The sequence below is a fragment of the Podarcis raffonei genome, chromosome 8, assembly GCF_027172205.1.
Source record: "Podarcis raffonei isolate rPodRaf1 chromosome 8, rPodRaf1.pri, whole genome shotgun sequence".
Taxonomy (NCBI): Eukaryota; Metazoa; Chordata; class Lepidosauria; order Squamata; family Lacertidae; genus Podarcis; species Podarcis raffonei.
The window spans coordinates 6,190,953-6,206,418 of NC_070609.1; the positions used below are offsets into that span (position 1 = coordinate 6,190,953).

The 15,466-nt window shown below is 47.5% G+C and overlaps 1 protein-coding gene across 1 annotated transcript in view; it reads right to left on the minus strand.

Annotated features, from left to right (window-relative positions):
* Positions 1–14,352, minus strand: part of RASGRP4 (RAS guanyl releasing protein 4) — a 39,789-nt gene extending 25,437 nt beyond the window's left edge. Inside the window, exons 1-5 of the mRNA XM_053397768.1 lie at positions 14,126–14,352; positions 5,151–5,353; positions 2,979–3,084; positions 1,232–1,294; positions 992–1,123 (exon numbers count right to left, since the gene is read on the minus strand). Coding sequence (XP_053253743.1) covers positions 992–1,123; positions 1,232–1,294; positions 2,979–3,084; positions 5,151–5,353; positions 14,126–14,148 — 527 coding nt within the window. The 5' untranslated portion in view covers positions 14,149–14,352. The remainder of the gene's footprint in view (positions 1–991; positions 1,124–1,231; positions 1,295–2,978; positions 3,085–5,150; positions 5,354–14,125) is intronic.
* Positions 14,353–15,466: the final 1,114 nt, after the last annotated feature.

The window sequence follows — 15,466 nt, forward strand, 5'->3', positions numbered from 1 at the left end:
AGGATAAAATGTTCAAATGTTAATAAAGGTACCTTCTGCATACCTCAGCCAATTTAAATTACCGTATTTTTCGCTCTATAAGACGCACCAGACCACAAGACGCACCTAGTTTTTGGAGGAGGAAAACAAGAAAAAAAATATTCTGAATCTCAGAAGCCAGAACAGCAAGAGGGATTGCTGTGCAGTGAAAGCAGCAATCCCTCTTGCTGTTCTGGCTTCTGGGATAGCTGCGCAGCCTGCATTCGCTCCATAAGACGCACACACATTTCCCCTTACTTTTTAGGAGGGAAAAAGTGAGTCTTATAGAGCAAAAAATACGGCATTTTATTTCCCAAATTCAACCTAACCCTCCCCTCCTGCCCACTGCTTCCCTTCACCTGTGTGAGATCTTCCCATCATAATATCTTTTTCTAGTTGCGTTAACAAAATAAAACTGTTAAATTATAATTACTTATTTTGTCCTTACACACTTAACAATTGTTAACTGCTTTAACACCATATTTCTTCATGTATTCCTGCATCAATCCAGGGCTGCTCTAGTCAAAAATTCTATACAGAATGAGAATGCATAGGGGAATATAAAGGTAAAGGGTAAAGGGACCCCTGGCCATTAGGTCCAGTCGTGACCGACTCTGGGGTTGCGGCGCTCATCTCGCTTTACTGGCCGAGGGAGCCGGCGTACAGCTTCTGGGTCATGTGGCCAGCATGACTAAGCCGCTTCTGGCGAACCAGAGCAGCGCACGGAAACGCCGTTTACCTTCCCGCCGGAGTGGTACCTATTTATCTACTTGCACTTAACGTGCTTTCGAACTGCTAGGTTGGCAGGAGCTGGGACTGAGCAACGGGAGCTCACCCTGTCGCAGGGATTCGAACCGCCGACCTTCTGATCGGCAAGTCCTAGGCTCTGTGGTTTAACCCACAGCGCCACCCGCGTCCATAGGGGAATATAGGGAGAGTCACTTTCATGGCTTTGAGAATCTCTCGAACTCACGTGCCAGAGGTGTTCAGCAGGTGACTGTGCTCCCCCTGGCCTTCTTTCCTCACCACCTCCAAGATCTCCGCGATAGCCTCCTCCAGATGTGGGTCCAGGTGAAAGGCCTCAGGGTAGTTGAGGAGCCAGTATCTGAAGCCAGAGGGGAGAGGTTCAGTCTGGAGCTGCAAGAGACTCGGGGAGATGGGTACCCAGGCAGGATCTGGGGGCGAAGGGGAGGAACGGGGTGGGAATTTATACCGGATGAAGTGGCAGATCCTCAGCTGGCGCTCTGGCTGTTTCTTCTGAGATGCTTCTTGGTAGGTAGCAAACTGAGTTAAGGTTTCACCCCTCTCAGATTGGTGGGCAATGGCGCCGGGTGTTTCCGAGCACAATTCAAAGTGTTGGTGCTGACCTTTAAAGCCCTAAACAGCCCTGTATACCTGAAGGAGCATCTCCATCCCCATCGTTCTGCCCGGACACTGAGGTCCAGCGCCGAGGGCCTTCTGGCGGTTCCCTCATTGCGAGAAGCAAAACTACAGGGAACCAGGCAGAGGGCCTTCTCGGTAGTGGTGCCTGCCCTGTGGAACGTCCTCCCACCAGATGTCAAAGAGATAAACAACTACCTGACATTCAGAAGACATCTGAAGGCAGCCCTGTTCTGGGAAGTTTTTAATGTGTGACATTTTAGTGTATTTTTGGTCTTTGTTGGAAGCGCCCCAGAGTGGCTGGGGAAACCCAGCCAGATAGGTGGGGTACAACTAATAAATTATTATTATTATTATTATTATTATTATTATTATTATTATTATTATTATTATGTCCTGCCTCTAAGCTCAGGATTTTCAGCTGTAAACTAATCCAGAATGCGGCAGCTAGACTGGTAACTAGGAGTGGCCACCGAGACCATATAACACCGGTCCTGAAAGACCTACATTGGCTCCCAGTACGTTTCCGAGCACAATTCAAAGTGTTGGAGCTGACCTTTAAAGCCCTAAACTTTAAAGCCCTCAACTCAAAGGCCCAGTATACCTGAAGGAGCATCTCCACCCCCACTGAGGTCCAGCACCGAGGGCCTTCTGGTGGTTCCCTCCCTGCAAGAAGTGAGTTTACAGGGAACCAGGCAGAAGGCCTTCTTGGTGGTGGCACCTGTCTTGTTGAACGCCCTTCCGTCAGATGTCAAAGAAATAAACAACTATCTGACTTTTAGAAGACATCTGAAGGCAGCCATTTATTATTATTATTATTAGTAATAGTAGTAGCAATAGTAGTAGTAAAAGGTAAAAGTAAAGGGACCCCTGACCATTAGGTTCAGTCGCGGATGACTCTGAGGTTGCAGCACTCATCTTGCTTTATTGGCCAAGGGAGCCGGTGTACAGCTTCCAGGTCATGTGGCGAACCAGAGCAGCGCACGGAAACACCATTTACCTTCCCGCCGGAGCGGTACCTATTTATCTACTTGCACTTCGTGCTTGCGAACTACTAGGTTGGCAGGAGCTGGGACAGAGCAACGGGAGCTCACCCCGTCACAGGGATTTGAACCGCCAACCTTCCGATCGGCAAGCCCTAGGCTCTGTGGTTTAACCCACAGTAGTAGTAGTAGCAGCAGTAATATTAATATTTTGTTGGGAGCTGCCCAGAGTGGCTGGGGAAACTGAGCTAGATGGATGGGGTATAAATAAATTGAATTATTATTATTATTATTATTATTATTATTATTATTAGCTATCTCTTCAATGTAAATCAGAGGGTTTTGTAGGGAACTCTCATGGGTTAAGAAGTAAATGCACTGCCTTTGACCTTGCCAGAGGTTGTTGACTCTGGCAGTGGCTAGCAGGGGGCAGGGGAATACAGAGAACAGTACAAAGTGCCCCACTCCTGAAACCTTCTCCCTCGTTGCAAGATATGCTCCCTTTCCTCTAAGCATGAGGAAGGCCTGGAAGCACAGACAAGGGCACATTTTCTGCGTTGCGGCCGAAGCAGCTCAGCGCTACCTCCGAAAGGATATGAAGCGAGGAGGAGGCGGGCCAACTCTGCAGACGATACCACCCAGCTGTGAGCCGTCAGTGTCATGTTCACCATGAAGTCGCTGGTGCAGAGGTTTCCATCCAAATCTAGAAGGGGAGAGAAAAGGGTGAGGCTGGCGCATTTGAGGGCAGGAGGGGAGAAGAACAGGACTGCAACTGAAGGGGGTTTGTCAATCTGGAGGATGGTTGATATCACCCCAAGATACAGTAACCTCACCCCACTGGGTGGTGTACCTAGATAATACTCCAAATGAGTCCAAAACTCAATGTCTAAAACTCCTGGAAGAGGACAAGGATCTAGAGATCACGCTAAGGGTGGCCAAATTCTGTGCGTCTGCCATAAAACGTAGGGTACAAGCCGTACTACCAAAATGATTAAGGTTTTAAATGACAATTTTGGGTTATATTTTAGTGATCAAGATTTAATATATATTTTCAACTGCCGCTATATCTGAATTGTCTCTGTTATAGCCAATTGCAATGCCATGTATTCCTGTTGTGTTTTATGGTTTTCCCGACATTGTAAGTGAGCCGGAACTGGTCTGTGACCGTAATAATAAAATTCATTCATTCATTCATTCACCTGTGGGTATTATCCAGACCTGTGACCCTATGACTACAAGGCTAGCATCTATAACAAGAAACCCACTGAACCAGTCCTATTAGTTCCTTTGCAAGATAATGGCCTTTGCTGGCCAGGTAAGTACTGCCATTTACATGTACAAAGAGGCGGGCTTGTTGCCATAGAGACAGGTGGATAGCCCTTTCCCCACCACACCTGGCTAGATGCCACAGCATCCTAGACTCTAGAGGAAGGAGGTTGCCCCTCCAGCAGATATCATGCACATGCAGCCCACTACCAAAAATCAGCACAATCGCTTTGGTAACTTTTGTGATTTGTCTCCACAAAACACTTCATCACAGTTTCTTCCTGCCTATTCCAAGGGCCTTTGCTGCACGATACCAAATGTAAGAATTCACTGATAAATGTTTCTATGTACTGGCTCACAGGGAAAACTTCAGAAATTCATATAGACATGTGAGCTCAGCTGCTCAGCAGCCCCTCTGCCTGAGTGATAATTCCTGGCATCCTGATACCTGAGTGCCAGACAGGTAGCCATTCCAGAAATAGCAAACCCAGATGAAGATGAAAGGGTGTGATTAACCTGGCTGGGAAACAGGGAAATGTAAAGATCTCTTTTGCTTCACTTGATGGGTGTTTGGTGGAGGGCAAGGAGAACCATGGGGCAGGGTCCAGGATGCTCAGATTACGGCCACCAGACCTCCCCTTTCATGATGTAACCGTGATGTAGTTGGGGGGGGGTGTAACATGGGGATGAGCAGCTAATAAAAAATTGGGTTCTCTTTTGTTCTGGGCTTCCATCTTGTTCCACCTGGTGGCAGGTGGGAGTCCTGTCGCGACAGTCTTCAATCAAGTCCAAGCCCACTGGCTGCTGTTTTGCTCTGGTATTCCTGGCTGGGGTCCTTGTTTTTTGTCCAAGGGAGCCCTCAGGTTTCTCCGCTAACAGTCTTGACCCAAAACTTTTGACGGGGAGGCAAGTCCTGTTGGAGTGTTAATGCCGCGAGCCCCTCCATCCTATGATCAGGTTGCATATATATATATATGTGTGTGTGTGTGTGTGAATAAAATCATGTATGCTACAAATATCACAGTATATTTGCAAGGAAACCAAACTCTGGGTAAACACTGGCACCCCTAAAGTCTTTGGCTATTGGGGTGCATGCAAAACTATCACAAATGTGTTGTGCATTAAGTTGTTACTGAAAATGCAGTACGTTTAATTAAACAACATTAAAGTACCCTATTGTTTGTTTGCTTGCTTGCTTGTTTGCTTAACAGCAACATTTTTGAAATTTACTCGACTCTGACAGAGGGAATATTCTGGTTGAAGGAACCAAGGAAACTGGCTGAGAGACAGGGGGAAAAAGAGAGGTTGCCCAGATATTCTTTTGGTGGTCAGACTGGGAATTAAGCCCAAAGCCTTTTCCCTCTTGGTGGCTGCTGGAACACTACCAGGTTCCTTCACATCAGGAGACTCCAGAAAAAGTCACAGCAGGCCCACCAAACTCCTGGTCCGGGGGAAAGGCCCCAATCCCTCAACCGCCCCTGCCTTTGCCTCTCTCCGGTTTACCAAAGGAGCGAAGGCATTTTTCGATCAGCTCATCCAGGGTGCAGGATCGGTTCAGATCCCCCAAGCTGATGGAGGCCAAGGCCTGGTTGATCTCCCGAGGGTTTGGACAGGTCATCCGCCGCCGACTCTTCCGTCGGGAAATCCTGCCGGCACCTGGGAGGCTGCCGCCTTCTGCGATGCTGGGGGCTTCGGCTCGGGATTTCCTGCAAAAGAATACTGTTAAGTTGTGGGTGAAGACGACACAGTGATTCTTCAAACAGCTCTTGTTTATTCACAGGCCAGAACTGAACTGAACTGAAGGGTTCAGCCAGCCTGCTTATATAGAGCTCCACTAGAACGCAACAGTAACCACTTTCTGTAACTATCCAATCACTGGATGTCACTTTCGATCCCTTATTTGCATATGTGGACCTGAGTGAAAACTATCTACAGTATCCCCCTGCTGGCCCAGGGTGAGAACTTCAGTACATAACAAATACAATTCCCAAATTGACCAAAGACACGAGCTTCAGGGACGCCGACGGCGGTTGTTTTTCGCCCCCAAGAGACACAACAGCAGCTGCTTTGAGGTGTAAGAGGACACACACATCCGACGTCCACTGCAGCTGGTAAAATGGACAAGCTGTCCAATTCCTACTACCCCACTCTCAGAGGAGCCTCTCTGTAATAATAATAATAATAATAATTATTATTATTATTATTATTATTATTATTATTATTTATATCCCGCCCTCCCCAGCCAAAGCCGGGTTCATGCAAGTTCTTATGAAAGGGGAGAGGGAGTCAGACTGAACCCCGACCAAAGGCCTGGCAGAACAGCTCTGTCTTGCAGGCCCTGCGGAAAGATGTCAAGTCCCGCAGGGCCCTGGTCTCTTGTGACAGAGCGTTCCACCAGATTGGAGCCACAGCAAAAAAAGCCCCGGCTCTAGTTGAGGCCAGCCAAACCTCTCTGTGGCCTGGGACCTTCAAGATGTTTTTATTTGAAGATCGTAAGTTCCTCTGTGGGACATACCAGGAGAGGCGGTCCCGTAGGTACGAGGGTCCTAGGCCTCTGCATGAGTCCCTGTTCTGGGCCTGTATTTTGCAAGCTGCCGTGTGGTCGCTTTTGCAAGGGAATGTGGGGTGGAGATGCATATGTGAAGGGCCCATGGCTTTGCGCTGTGTGAATTTTGAAAACAACAACACCACCAAACCTTTGCAGGGTGTCGAAACCTAGTTAGACCGGTTTTAAAATTGGCCGGGGGGAACCCTTCCGCAGGTGTGGCAGCATCTGCCTGCAAAATTGGCAGACAGAAGAACTCTTGCTGGGAAAAGATCAGTAGTGTTATAAGGGAAAAAAATATCCTTTTTCCTTATGGGTTACCAAACAGCCTGTACAGAGTCCTTATGTAGGTTCTCTGTCAGTAGCAGAAAATAACAGAGGCCAACCAGAGAATATTGAGAAGGAAAACAGCTAGTAAGCCTGATATTTATTAAAGCTGTTGCAACAGGGTGCTCCCCCCACATGCAGGAGGGACGAGGAGACCCAGAACATTGGTGTGCAAACCACAGCTATCAACGTTTTTCTTTTTTTAAAGGGAAATTCCCTTATTCCAAATAGGATTCCTCGCAAGAAAAGGGAAAAGTTGACAGCTATGGTAGCTATGGCGCAGACTCTTATACAGACATTTGAAATTGCCTCCCCTGTAATAATAATAATAATAATAATAATAATAATTTATTATTTATACCCCGCCCATCTGGCTGGGCCTCCCCAGCCACTCTGAGCGGCTTCCATAAAAACCAAAAATACAGTAAAATATCACACGTTAAAAACTTCCCTGAACAGGGCTGCCTTAAGATGTCTTCTGAATGTCAGGTAGTTGTTTATCAAGACCACCCCCAATACGTCATACATACATCACAGAAGGGGTGGTCTACAGCAGAAATCTGTGTGTGTTGTTGTTCTACCAGCAAAGGCTTGTGTTGCATTGGGTAAAAGGCAACAAACTTGGTTCGCCAGAGGCACACCAAAGTAAGAGATCTGTATACTTTATTATTTTTAGGGGTCTGGCTTTGCAGCTTACTCGGCTCCTCTCAAAATCAACATTTGACAATTGCTTTTGAATTCTAAAGAAGCGGGTTCCTGCCGCAAAACGTTGCGGCGTGGGTAACCTCAGCCAGCCATGTCCTTGTCAACGTGCGTTTGAAGTTCTCTTATTCCGACTTTAACAGCTGCAGATAAACTGGCCAGCTAAGAACTACCATCTTCATGTCCGCAGAGGTGGGTTCTTTTGCCTCCTCACCTGGATAGAGGCCATGAAATCCTAGGATAGAGAACAAGAGGGCACAGGGCTGTGTGCTCTGTGTGTGAAAGAGTGGCTGATGCTGGAAGCTGGAGACATAGATGAGTGTCTTGTTCTGTGCAGGACCCAAAGCTTGCAGCTTCCTTGGGAACATCATGGGCTAAGATCTGTTGGAGTATTAATACTGTGAGCCCTTCTATATAATGAATTAAAGAAAATGTGGAAAATAACTTTTGTTAAAAAACCAGAAGCCTTTTTATTAGGTATTTTAAGCCAAGATATACCAAAAGAAAACAGGACTATTTTTGTGTATTCCACTACAGCAGCGAGAATGTTGATTGCACAAAATTGGAAGACTGGAGAAATACCAACTAAATAACAATGGCAAGAGAAGTTGATGAACTATGCAGAACTGGCAAAAATTAAGAGAAAAAGACAACAGTGACTTTGAAAAAAGAATGGGAACCATTTACTTGCATAAAACAAAGAAAGCCTATAGACTTGATGGCAGGACTTAAATAAACATTCACATTGTTAGTATTAGAAAATGTGTAGAAGACAGAGAAATAATATGGTGCATTCATTGTTATTTTTATGTTTTTATGTTTGATGTTATTGTATAAATATGTTATTAGTAGCTTTTTCTTTTAGGAGGCGGCAATGTGGGTGAAAGGAGAAACAGACCAGAAGCGAAAGTTGGGGGAAGCCTAGGAGGGGAGGGAGTAAAGAATGCATAGCAAATGTTATGAATATGAGATGTGTGTAATGAATGAAAAAGAAAAATGAATAAAATTTAAAAACAAACAACAAGAAACAAAAAAAACAGTGCGAGCCCTTCCATCCTATGCTTAGGTTGCATATATGTGTAAACAAAACCACGCATCCTAAAGACATCACAGTACAGTGGTACCCCGCAAGATGAATGCCTCGCTAAACGAAAAACGCGCAAGACGAAAGGGTTTTCTGATTTTTTAGCCGCTTCGCAAGACAAATTTTCCTATGGGCCTTTCTTGCAAAACGAATTTTTTTTTGAGTTTTTCCCCACAGGCTCCCTCTAAACTTCAGCGGAGCGGGGCGGGCTGGGAGGGAATCCCTTGGACCCCCGCCGGACTTCCTGATGCTCTTTTGAAGTCCGGTGGGGGGAGAAGGGCTTTTCTTCCCACCGCCAGCCTTCAGAACAGCCTTCTGAAGGCTGGCGGTGGGAAGAAAAGCCCTTCTCCCCCCGCCTGCCTACAGAAGAGGTTCGAGGAAAGAGGCGAAGGAGTGCTGCCCCTTCACCTCTGTCCCCGGAGCTTGCCGTTCTCCCCCGGCCTGCCTTCAGAAGAAGTCCGGGGACAGACTGTCCCCGGACCTGGTCTGAAGGCGGTCTCCATAGGAACGCATTAATTGATTTTCAATGCATTCCTATGGGAAATCGTGCTTCGCAAGACAAAAAACTCGCAAGAAGAAAAAACTCGCGGAACGAATTAATTTCGTCTTGCGGGGCACCACTGTATCTTTCTAAGGAAGGCCACCAACCTTGATGGCTTTAAAAGAGGATTAGACAAATTCTTTGGGGAAAAGCTTAAAAAGGTAAAGGGACCCCTGACCATTAGGTCCAGTCGTGGCCGACTCTGGGGTTGCGGCGCTCATCTCGCTTTATTGGCCGAGGGAGCCGGCGTACAGCTTCCGGGTCATGCGGCCAGCATGACTAAGCCGCTTCTGGCGAACCAGAGCAGCGCACGGAAACGGCGTTTACCTTCCCGCCGGAGTGGTACCTATTTATCTACTTGCACTGGTGTGCTTTCGAACTGCTAGGTTGGTAGGAGCAGGGACCGAGCAACGGGAGCTCACCCTGTCGCGGGGATTCAAACCACCAACCTTCTGATCAAAGGGAGAAGCTTATTGATGGCTAACTCTAGCCATATAGGCTATGTTGTGCCTCCACAGTAGGAGGCAGCGACGCTTCGGAATACCAGTTGTCAGAAACCACAGGAGGAGAGAATTGCTCTTGTGCTCGAATCCTGCTTGCTGGTTTCCCACAGGCATCTGACTGGCCACTGTGAGAACAGGATGCTGGACTAGATGGGCCATTGGCCTGATCCAGCACGGGTCTTCTTATGCTATTAAACCAAAGCCCAAGTAAGCGCTGGCATCCCCACTCTCGCTGGTGCATGCAACAATATTCAAACAAATGCCTTACAGTCATATATTGGGTTACAGACGCTTCAGGTTGCATTTTTTCAGGTTACAGACCCGCCAAAACCCGGAAGTCCCAGAATGGGTTACTTCCGGGTTTCGGCGGCTGCGCATGCGCAAAAGTGCTAAATCGCGCTTTGCGCATGCGCAGAAGCGCCAAATCCCAACCCGCGCATGCACAGCGCTGCGGGTTGCGAACGTGCCTCCTGCACGGATCACAAGTGTCCACTGTACGATACAAAAGGGGGGGGGGGAGGTATTGCTGCTTCCTGGAATGGGGGCTCAACCTTAAAAGTTTTCACTCTCTCTCTGCCCCCCTCCTGCGTGGCCCTCCTGCCACAGTGGTCCAATCAACTGCTCGCTAAGAATTTATCCTCCTCCTCCCCACCTCGTTCTTGCAATCCTCACTTCCTCAATGAGCAAAGGCTTGGACTTCCGCATTTCCCACCTCAGAGCACGCTTTCCCCACCCTGGTCTCTTGCATTTGAAAGTCGACCAGCCATCCAGCGCCTGTACTTGGAAACCCAAATCTATACCAAGGAACTTCCTCCTCTTGCCCAACTTCCTTGTACGCACAGAGCGTGTGAGTCCCCCACCCGCAAGACCGTTCAGAGCTCCTCTCCGACTTTGTCTGCAATATCTCTCGAGGGGGGAAAGATCTCTCGCTCTCTCCTGCTTTGCAGTCTTTCCAAACTCCCCTTTTGTTTTCACCTGCCATGTGTGACCACAGCTGTTCCTTTTCCAACAGCTGAGCTTGCTGGATCAAAGCACCCACACACCTACTCGGCGCATGGAACTGAAACGGCACCAGGCAACCCACCCGTTTCCGGATTGCTAGATTCACACAGCACGGGTCTTTTACGAAAGCTAAGCTTCCCCACCCTCTGGCAGCGAGTTGAGACACTGCTAAACCTGAGCTGTGAAAGCAGAGCTATGCAAGACCTCGCAGCTTCTGCAAGTCAGGCAGACGTTCAAACATCAGGAGCGGAATAAATATGAGCTGGATGAAAACAAATATTAAAATGCATGCCCTGGTTTTCCCGCAAGTCAAATGGCAGTGACTACAGGGCAGGCGGTGCAAGATTTTTACACACAAATTGCTGTCAACAGTCAGAGGAGCACAGTTGTGGATCCCTCAAATGATCACAAAGGATCAGGGACTGTCAGTTTCTACAACCGTTTAGAGTTTCTGCAGTGCTCATAACATATTGTGCACAACACCACTGGCACCCCAGGAAACATTGGGGTCCAAGCAGGTGGGCTGGTGTACTTTGTAGTTCCAAATCAACTACAATGGTACCTCGGGTTAAGAACTTAATTCGTTCTGGAGATCCGTTCTGAACCTGAAACTGTTCTTAACCTGAAGTACCACTTTAGCTAATGGGGCCTCCCGCTGCCGCCATGCGATTTCTGTTCTCATCCTGAAGCAAAGTTCTTAACCCGAGGTACTATTTCTGGGTTAGCGGAGTCTGTAACCTGAAGCGTCTGTAACCTGAAGTGTCTGTAACCTGAGGTACCACTGTACTCTATTCCAAACTTAAAAACGGAAAGTGTAATGCCGGTGGTCAACAAAAGAGGTTTAAAGATTCTCTCAAAGCAAATCTTTTTAAAAAATTTAGTATTAACACAGACAACTGGGAAACACTTGGCTGTGAGCGCTCCAGTTGGAGAACAGCCTTTACCAAAGGTGTCATGGGCTTTGAAGACACTCGAACTCAGGACGCAAGGGAGAAGCGAGCTAAGAGGAAGGCATGCTTGGCAAACCCTCACCGTGATCAATTCCCGTCCAGACACCTATGTCCCCACTGTGGAAGGGCGTGTGGATCCAGAATTGGCCTCCAGTCACTTACAGACTCACAGTTAAGACCATGTTCATAGAAGACAATCTTACTCGGCTACGAGTGTTCGCCGAAGAAGAAGAACTTTGTAACACCCCTATTCTCTGTCTCCTAAAGGTAAAGGGGACCCCTGACCATTAGGTCCAGTCGCGGCCGACTCTGGGGTTGCGGCGCTCATCTTGCTTTATTGGCCAAGGGAGCCAGTGTACAGCTTCCGGGTCATGTGGCCAGCATGACTAAGCCGCTTCTGGCGAACCAGAGCAGAGCACGGAAACACTGTTTACCTTCCCGCCGGAGCGGTACCTATTTATCTACTTGCACTTTGACATGCTTTCGAACTGCTAGGTTGGCAGGAGCAGGGACTGAGCAACGGGAGCTCACCCCGTCACAGGGATTCGAACCGCCGACCTGATTGGCAAGCCCTAGGCTCTGTGGTTTAACCCACAGCGCCACCCGCGTCCCCTCTGTCTCCTATCAGGCCCTAATTAATCAGGTTAACTGTCCACAAGGATGCTCAATCTGGTACCTATTGAAGAAGATGCACATGAAGCCTGCAATCCACCCCCCCCCCAGTTATTCGTTCCTGAATCCCACCTGAAACTGAATGCCTTAAGGGAGGTATTTTTATATGCAATGGCTGCAGCTCAGACTTTGGTGGCAAAGGGGCAAAGGGGTGGAAGAAAGAAGAAGTCCTGAAAATAACGGATTGGCATAACAAGCTACAAGAATTTGCTGAAATGGCACAGTTGACAAATAGCCTGGGAGACAATTCAAAACAAAAATTTATGGAAAAGAGGGATAGATATAAGATATATGTTCAAAAATACAGTAAAGGTTCGCTGTCTATGCTAGCATTCGATTGACGTTGGAGAGAGACTGAGTTGAGAAATAAGACCAAGGGTACATATTGATATAAGAATGTATTAGATAAAATGTAAAGAAATATTCAATAATAAGAGTACATTCATTTGTAAAAAAAGGAGTATACAACGGGATAGACAGGAGGTCCAAAGTGTTGGTATATATATGATTTTGGAATAGTTTTTTGCCCTTGTTTTTTCGTTTTAGTATATACCATATTTTTTGCTCTATAAGACTCACTTTTTCCCTCCTAAAAAGTAAGGGGAAATGTGTGTGCGTCTTATGGAGCGAATGCAGGCCGCGCAGCTATCCCAGAAGCCAGAACAGCAAGAGTGATTGCTGCTTTTGCTGTGCAATGATCCCTCTTGTTGTTCTGGCTTCTGAGATTCAGAATATTTTTTTTCTTGTTTTCCTCCTCCAGAAACTAGGTGCGTCTTATGGTCTGGTGCATCTTATAGAGCGAAAAATACTGTAGACATTGTATACATGTTGAAAATTATAGTATAATAAGCCTTGTGATGTAATATGATAATGTTTACCGATGTAACATAAGAACTTTAATAAATAAATGCAAATCCTCCTCTTTGGATTCTAAAACTGGACAGCTACATGTGTCCCCGTCCAATTTTTTTTATTTTGCAGTGTGATGGACTACTGCCCCTTCCCGGAATGGAAGATGACAGGGTCCCCAAGGACTTGGTCTGCGGGCAAGTCCATGTGCAGACCAACTCCGTGTTACAAAGGTGTCTGCAAACATGATCTGAGAGCTGGCAATGTCAACACACCAGATGGGAATCCCTTGCAGATGACCACAGTGCCTAGAGACAGTCAGGTTGTGCATCCGCAGCAGTGACCAGGGAGGAGGAATGACCGCTGGGAGGAGGGCAGAGAGAAGAAAAGCCATGGTACATTTGCAGAAGCATAACTGGATGCCTTTTGAATTATGGTGCTGGAGGAGACTCTTGAGAGTCCCATGGACTGCAAGAAGATCAAACCTCTCCATTCTGAAGGAAATCAGCCCTGAGTGCTCACTGGAAGGACAGATCCTGAAGCTGAGGCTCCAAGACTTTGGCCACCTCATGAGAAGAGAAAAGACCCTGATGTTGGGAAAGATGGAGGGCACAAGGAGAAGGGGACAACAGAGGATGAGATGGTTGGACGGTGTTCTTGAAGCTACCAGTATGAGTTTGACCAAACTGCGGGAGGCAGTGGAAGACAGGAGTGCCTGGCGTGCTCTGGTCCAGGGGGTCACGAAGAGTCGGACACAACTAAACGACTAAACGACAACAACTGGATGCCTTCCTCTGCCCCGGCTGCAACAAAACATGTCTCTCCTGCATCGGTGTCTTACAGCCACAGCAGGCGCTGTAACTCTCCAACAGTTTGACTTCACCAAAGCACGCTCTTTAGCTGTCTCCCGAGACAGACAGATACCAATCAATCAATCAATCAATCAATCAATCAAGGGATGGATGAAAAGTCCCCATAAACCCAGGGCCGCATGCACAGGGACGAGTCACCTCCTGCCTCTTTAGCCGTTGCAAGACAGGCAGAAGTTCAACAGAGATAGCACAGCAGCAGCCCCCACAAAAAGTTGGCAACTTGACAATACCTTGGGAACGGCAGCATTTCACCTGACGGCCAGGCGCTTGTGTGGAGTTTTCAGCAGCGGCGATCAAAATTGGAACGAAACACGCCCTCCCCAGGAAATATCAAACTGGCTGAAATTTCCCCAGGTCACCATGACACAAAACAGGAAAATCCCAGTGAGTAAGATGAAGAAGGAGCGGCAGCTCAGTAAAGCTTGGCTTACCTCTTGCTCTCTCGTCGGATCATCTTCTTCCAGCCAAGTCACCCTTTTGGTTCTCTGTGGGGCTGGGTGGGGGGGCTGAGGGCCTGGGAAGGGGATCCTTCTTGCTTTCCTAGCTGAAACCTCTCAGCCAGGTGCTTCTGGGCTCAGCCCCAATTGGGGCAAATGCAAGCAATACGGCAGAATGTCTCTTCCAGACCGCAGCACAGCTGAGTCAAACAGAACTGGTTGATTTTATGCTGATGTGCGGTTAAAAGGAACTGAGTTGCACATGTGATTGTGTGTGTGCGCGCGTGTGTCTGTCTGAGCATGCATGCGAGCAACAGATAGTACAAACAGGACTGAACGGTGTCAATGTTTGCGCTGCCACTCAAAATCTTCCTTTTTTAAAAATAAGCACATTTGACAGCTGCGCAGCAGGCAAGCATTCAACGGGGCTTAGTTTGGCAGGCAAAAGAAGAAGTTGCCCCATGGCTGCACTTTCATGCTGAGGAAAGCTGCATCTGTTGAATTTCTGCCTGCCATGCAGCAAATGAAATCAGCAAATTGGGGAGGGGGCAGGGGAGAATGGCAATTCCCAGTGCTATTCAGAGGTGGGAAGGGGAGATTGGCGGAATGCAAAGTGTCCCCCCTTATTACCCCAGGAATAGTTGCCAAGAATTCTGTCTTCCATACACAAACACACACTTGTTCCAGATCTGGTTAATGCTTCTGGAAGTGTACCTGCTACAGAGGCGGCTACTTGCTTTTTCAGGCTGAGGGCCACATTGGCTGGTGGTCAGCCTTCCAGGGGCCGCATGCGAAAGTGGAACTGGCATTAATGTCAACACGGACTGGCAGCAGCTGTCCAGGTTTCAGGCAGGTGTCTTCTGCAGCCTTTTCAGATGGGCAGAGTACAAATAATAGTTTTTTATTTTTATTTTTGTTTTTATTATTATCTGGAGATGCTGATGTGGAATAAACCTGGGACCATCTGCAGATGCTCTAAGCACTGAGCTACCGTATTTTGTGCTCTATAAGACTCACTTTTTCCCTCCAAAAAAGTAAGGGGAAATGCGTGTGTGTCTTATGGAGCGAATGCGGGCTGCGCAGCTATCCCAGAAGCCAGAACAGCAAGAGGAATTGCTGCTTTCACTGCGCAGCGATCCCTCTTGCTGTTCTGGCTTCTGAGATTCAGGATATTTTTTTCCTTGTTTTCCTCCTCCAAAAACTAGGTGCATCTTGTGGTCCGGTGCATCTTATAGGGCGAAAAATACGGTATATCCCTTTGCACTGTGCCAGCGCATTCAGAGACTCAGAAGTGCAAATGGGCCTCTTCCCCTTTTATTTTTTTAGATTTTTCAG